We start from the raw sequence: 6,615 nt of genomic DNA on the forward strand, positions 1-6,615 counted from the left end.
CAAAGTTCTATCTAGTGAAGCCAGTCTTGCAAACAATGTCAACTCTTCCTGCTCCAGACCCCTGACCACGGCCAGAAGACACAGGGGAGACGGTAGCTTTGGTCTCCAGGGCCGGAGTCTCTGCTCCGCTGCTCCGCGGAGCCCGAAGCTGACTTTTGTTGACTTAATGGCCACAGGTGTCGCTGTTAACAAGCATTTCTGAAAGTTACAAACAGTCCCTTTAATTAAAGAAAATCGTTCACTTAAAAGAACCGGCTCTTTGAACCGGCTCGTTCGTGACCCACACATCGCTAGTGTGGCTGAACCCTCTAGAAGCGTCTAAAGTACGCTCCTACTAGCGTCACTACGCTCCTGCTGCGTCACTACGCTCATTCTCAGCCTGGGATACGCAATAAGATCCGGTGTTAGCGGGTAGAGTCCACCAGGCTAGTAGAGGCGGGTTGCATTGCTTGTTTTGTGGGCAGCACTCCTTCTTCTCTTTCTGCAGGCGTTACCCACCTTTCTTTTAAACGAGGCTTGTTTTTATCTACGAAAAAAGAAGCTCTCCCTTCACTTCAAACATGTAAGTAGTGTAAAGTTAACAGGAGGAGGGTGTAATCAACGGAGGAGAATAGTAACAAGCAGCTAACACCGTGTTAGCCGTCTGACAACATGCTGTTTCTCTAAAGGCGGGAGGTTGGCCTTGTTGCCTTCAATGAACCGGAGGATCACGGCCACTATCCACCTAGCTTCAACCACATATACTGAGTTAAAGAACACAATTCACCGTCTCCGTTATCAAAGCACACCTGGTGTTTAGCATTAGTACGATATAAACGTTACTTTCCTCCGTTAGCATGCTGCTAGGTTGCACCGCATGGTTTAACTAACGTAGTGGCTAACGCTGTTAGCTTAGCTTAGCGAGTGTGTGTTCACTGGGCGACTAGGAAGGCGATCATTAGATTATCTGTGTTAGAAAGTCACGATTTTATCATTAAAATATGTGATGTTGAATTCAAAGCTAACCACCATGAATACGGTAGAGGTTTGATGTTAAAGTAGTGAAGGTGAGTGAGCAACATTGTGTCAGCTTTAGCTTCCACGCACTGTCTGGCACTGCCCTTGTTGCTCCACGTTAATGTGTGTGTAAGAGGATTTGGATAATGATGCTGTCGTTTTTAATGCTTAGAGCAATGTCGTGTCGGTAAACATGCTGCAGAAGAAATCGATACCACTAGTTCACAAAAGAAATATTAACTTATCAATGAACTGAAGTCAGGAGGAGGAGGTTATTGATTAATGCTGTTGTAACTACTGCCTTGCATCATTGTAGTACCGTCAGTCAATGGTACGTTTGTAATATCATTTAATACGTTTTTTAGTGTCCAATGGTGTAAATAAAACAATATGTTCTTCCATGTTCTTCTCTTGTAAAGTTAGACTGATCTCTGAGCTTGAATTGAATTGAGCATCACTTATGTATTTGATGGTAAACTGTGGATATTAGTCTCACCCTAGGACTTCATAAAATGTGAATTGAGCATGAGGAGTGGGAGAACATGTTTGCTTTATGAAAATGTATGTATATATTTATTTCTAAAAATATTAACTTATCAATAAACTGTAGTCACTGAGTCGTTATTGATTAATGCTGTTGTAAAAAAATAAAGAAAAAGAATGATCATACCAACAAGTGGACAGTCAGAAACAAGTAGTATTTACATACAATGAAAAGCATAAGAAAAATAAATTGTCAAACACTTGATGCCTTGATTTACATATTCGAAAAGGAGTGAGAAGAAGTATAAATATATTTAATCCCACCCCCTCCATAAGTCAATTATTAATTATTAACCAGCTTCCTTATTGAGCCATACATATACTCTAATTAAATGTTCCTAAATTTGTCTAACTATAATTATTATTTATAATTATTCTAACAAGCATGATTATAACTTTTGCATCTATAAGGTTACAAGCTGTCAATCGATTAAAATATTTTATCGCATGATTGTCCATAGATAATCGCGATTAATCACACTTTTTTTTTTATCTGTTCAAAATATACCGTAAAGGAGATTTGTCAAGTATTTAATACTCTTATCAACATGGGAGTGGGAAAAACATGCTTGCTTTATGCAAATGTATGTATATATTTATTACTGACAACTAACAACACAAAACAATGACAAATATTGTCCAGAAAACCTCACAGGTACTGCTTTTAGTATAAAAGTATGTTCAAATCATAACATGGCAAACTCAAGCCCAACAGGCAACAACAGCTCTGTGTGCTGATTTGACTAAGACTTGTCACAAACTGCAGGTGATTATCATAAATTGGTCATGTCCATAAAGAGGAGACTCGTGGGTACCCATAGAACTCATTTTCATTCGCATATCTTGAGGTTAGAGGTCAAGCGACCCCTTGCAAAATGGCCATGTCAGTTTTTCCTCACCAAAATTTACCCTAAGTCTGGAGGGTTATTTAACTCCTTTCGTGACAAGCTAGTATGACTTTGTTAGGTTTTCTAGTGTCATATGATACCAGTATCTTCACTCTAGCTTTAAAACTGAGCCACTACAACCTAAAAAGTAATGCGTTAAAGAAATTAGTGGCTTTAAAATGAATTTGCGTTAACGTGTTATCCCGCTAATTTTGACAGCCCTAGTTACAATAAATAAAGGTTACAATAATGTATGGGGAAACTTGAGCTGAACCCACACAAAACATCTAGTTGATTTGACTTTTCATATCTTAGCATGCATAGATATTTCACTTTTGAGGCTTCTTGATACAGGAGCGCATTGTGTAACTGGATGCTGTGTAGCAACCTGATACAGAGGCTTTTTGATGCCTTACCCACCTGTCACCAGCACTGGTGACCTGTATTATGTATTTTTTATGCAAGTTGTGGGTCTGATGAGCTGTGCTGTTGTACAATAAATAGGAAAGGTTAGGCATTTTCATTGTTTTTGTTTATTAACCGGATACTTTGAATGGGTTTGGTGAATTTATCTAGTAAACTTTTTTATGCTTTAAGTTCTGTAACAGACTGTTTACATGTGTTGATGTTTTGATGTCCTCTGTCTCTTCACAGGCATCCAGCAACAGCTAAGTGGTACGATAGGAGGGACTCCGTTTTTATAGAGTTCTGTGTAGCCGACAGCAAAGATGTTAAAATCAAATTTGATAAAACAAAGTGTGGTTTCAGGTACGTTTATACTCATTTTGCATTTAACTATGAATTTCTTGTTAAATGTATTGGTGTTGGTTCTGCTCTTAACTCATTTCTGGGAAAAATAAAACACTGAACACAGGTTACTTAAGTGTAATTTCTTTTTTTTTCCACAGTTGTCTTGGAGGAACTGACAATGTCAAACATGACAATGAAATAGCCCTTTTTGAAGCCATTGATGAAAATGTAAGTCACACAGAATCATTGCTTTGATTAATATTACTTTATAACATTAGAACCATATTGCAGATTACATTGTATAAGGTGCGGACAGAAACTGACCACACATTCCTTTATTTTCTTTCCACTTATACGCAGGAGTCCAAACATAAACGCACAGATCGCTCAGTGTTGTGCTATTTACGAAAAGCACAGCCAGGGAAGCCATGGCCAAGGCTAACAAAAGACAAGGCTAAGGTCAGTTGAACACAAACCCATTAAATGTAAATAACATTGTGTATCATACATTTGAAACAGTTAACAGTACAATACAGTTAATCTACAGTATGTACATTACAATGTCATAAATGAGAAATCAATATTTTGTGTTTTCACAGCTGAGTTGGCTCAGTGTCGACTTCAACAACTGGAAAGACTGGGAGGACGACTCTGATGAGGAGATAGGCAACTTCGATCAATTCTCAGATGTAAGCACTATGCATGGATTAATGTGTTGAAGATGTCAAAGTTTGACACAATGGAGAGCTTTTCCTAAATTGTTGCAACAGCTTTTATCAGTCACAAACGGGCCCACCCGAAAAACCCACGCATGGCATTTGGCCAAGGCTTAAAAGAATGTGGGTAGAAGACAAAATTAAGGAATATAATAATGTCTGTTTAAAAAATTAGATTGAAGAATACTAATTTGATAATTGTATTTTTCAATGTAACAACTGAATATTTCACACCTAAGTATAAGATACCAGTTAGGTACAGATTTTAAATAAACAATTTCACTCCTGGTAAAAAATAACACTTAGGTCCAGATTTTAGTTAAACAATGAATGGCAGCGTCCCCGGTTCGTGTCCGACCGAAAACCGTTTTTGCATGTCATTCCCCCACCTTTCTTATTTCTACTGTTACTATCTAATAAAGACATAACATGCCCCCAAAATAATTATTGAAGAAAATGGATAGAAGAAAACCTGGCACTGCTGTTGAATTGGTACTTGATATTGGCCAATACCCTGAGTATAGATACCACAATTGGTACTAAGAGACAAAAAGTGAAATTGGTGCATCCCTACTATCTAGTGTTTGCCAACCTTAAACGGAGAAAGATTCAAAAGATTTTCTATCATTGCCCTACTCTGAGTGCTCAGATTGATGTATTTTGCAGTAGCAGCATTTGTTTAATAATGAGTACTTTTAATAGTTAACAATTTTGGTTTCATTTTACAGATGATGAACAACATGGGAGGGGATGAGGACCTGCCCGATCTAGACGGTGCTGAGGATGTAAGAATGCTTTTTTTTAGTTTCACTTCATTTCTAAGCATTAAGCTTATATTCAGAAATAAAAGCTGATCATAAATCAGATGTTAATCAGTGTCAGTAGGGGTTAAGGCACTCATCTTATTGTAGTGAACCATTAAATCAGGTTTAATGTGTAACAGTTTTCAATCTTATATCCCTGTTTTTTGCCTTCAGGATGAGTCTGCGTCTGCAGATAGCGATGATGAGAGTAAGTATTTATCAATTACATCTGTATATGATGGCTTCCATTTTTGATAGAGTAATACGTTTGTTGTGACGAAGTTTAATGTTATTTCTGTTCCACTTTACTTTCAGAAATGCCAGATTTGGAATAGAAGACTGTAAGACTCCGGGAAGAAAAATGGAAGAACCGAGGGCAAGAGGAATCATAACAAATGTATATCTTGAAATTGAAGGCAGTGACAGACAACTGTATATATGAGTCAGTAGCCATATTTAAATCCATAGCCTCAGCTCCAACTCCTGACCGATCAGTACACTGAAGGTTGATATGCATGGTATTGTACAGAGCAGCTATCTCCACTTCCATTTGCTGTACCGCACCTTTTGGGTATCTTGTTTTACTGTTAAATATTACAAGTAAGCACACATTATTTGTTGGAAAAGCTGTATAGTTGTCCTCAACTGAGCAATACGTGTTAACAAATTTACAATTTGTTTTCAAATTAATTGTGGTTTTAAAAAATGATTAGGCCCACCCATTCCCAATGTTGTGGTTTTAAGTAGGTCGACCAGTGTAGTTTATTTCTTGATTTAAAAAAGACACTAGTTATGTACATCATAAGAATTAGATGTATTTACTGATTGGGTTCCTCTAAAGCCTTCCATGTGCCGTGAATTAGATATCCACGAAGCCAGTTGTTGTTTCGGTGGCTTAACCTTCCAGCTTACATGTTTCCCTTTTACTTCTTGTTTTAATGTTTGTAAAATTGGAATATTCTAAAATCATTGCAGCATCTTCCCAGTTTTATCGCCTACTTTGGTAATCATAATGGATTCCACATATTTAGTATCTTAACAGTTCCTGTCTCCATGCCTAACCTAACATGCACACTCATGTTAGACTGCAGAAGCAAAGTGAAATGTTTTGCAGCTGATAAAGAGTTTTGAAGCTTGGTTGGGCCTCAACATCGTGTGGTTTGTTGCTATTCTCCAGGTCCGTTTATTTTCATCCTCCCTTCTTGACGAGGGCGTGTCAGAACGATACGGCGACGTGTAATGACCAAATTCTATTTGCACTGTCAGTAAAATGTAAGGGGAGACAAAACATGTTGAATTACAGTGGAAAATTCTTTTTTTATTGTCTACATCTTTCTAATAAACTGTTTAAGAATCATTTAAATGCCTTTTTTCTTTTATTAATTTCCCCTTATTTCCAGAATACATAATTTAGGGAGTTGTGGGAGCAAGCTGAGCTCCTAACCTGGTAACAGATGTAATTTCCTTAAGTCATTAAATGCATTTTCACTGAAATATATTTTGGATAAAGTATTTGAACTCGTGCAAAGGCAACTGTAGCAGCCTGCTGTCATGCTGTAATGTCACTTAATGTTCTCTTGTAATATTTGGGAATTGTTTTTAAGGTTCATCCCCTTTAGAGAGCATCACTGGATTGTGGAGGGATTGTTTGGTATGACACATTGATAATGAAATTGTTTTACAGATACAATAATACTGCTCCTATTTATGTTGTCCAAGAGTAGTTTTTAGATATGTTTAACCATAAAACAGTGTTTCTACTTGAGTACTGTAAATCCTATCTCGGTGCTAGGACCCAGAAACCTGCAGGCTGCTCGGCCCTGAATATTAGCATACTTCCTCTATAGGCCTGATTTCCTCACTCTCATTTCTGAGAAGGTGACTGTAATTTGCAACATTAGTTTCCTGTTTTCACCCTGA

General features: G+C 37.5%; 1 protein-coding gene across 1 annotated transcript; it reads left to right on the forward strand.

Moving 5' to 3' along the window:
• The first annotated feature begins 349 nt into the window (after positions 1-349).
• On the forward strand, positions 350-6,054 carry LOC119489337 (prostaglandin E synthase 3-like). Its single transcript, XM_037771643.1, has 8 exons — positions 350-562; positions 3,081-3,194; positions 3,335-3,404; positions 3,537-3,635; positions 3,776-3,865; positions 4,621-4,677; positions 4,870-4,903; positions 5,011-6,054. Coding segments are annotated over exons 1-8 (486 nt in total). The 5' UTR covers positions 350-560; the 3' UTR covers positions 5,031-6,054.
• The last annotated feature ends 561 nt before the right edge of the window (positions 6,055-6,615 follow it).

This window comes from Sebastes umbrosus, chromosome 6 (assembly GCF_015220745.1).
Source record: "Sebastes umbrosus isolate fSebUmb1 chromosome 6, fSebUmb1.pri, whole genome shotgun sequence".
In the NCBI taxonomy this organism is placed as follows: Eukaryota; Metazoa; Chordata; class Actinopteri; order Perciformes; family Sebastidae; genus Sebastes; species Sebastes umbrosus.

What these genes read in the sequence shown, in the direction of transcription:
- LOC119489337 (XM_037771643.1), top strand. An exon ending in AAAACAAAGTGTGGTTTCAG is followed by an intron (nt 3,195 to 3,334) that starts GTACGTTTATAC and finishes TTTTTTCCACAG; the next exon opens with TTGTCTTGGAGGAACTGACA. An exon ending in TAACAAAAGACAAGGCTAAG is followed by an intron (nt 3,636 to 3,775) that starts GTCAGTTGAACA and finishes GTGTTTTCACAG; the next exon opens with CTGAGTTGGCTCAGTGTCGA.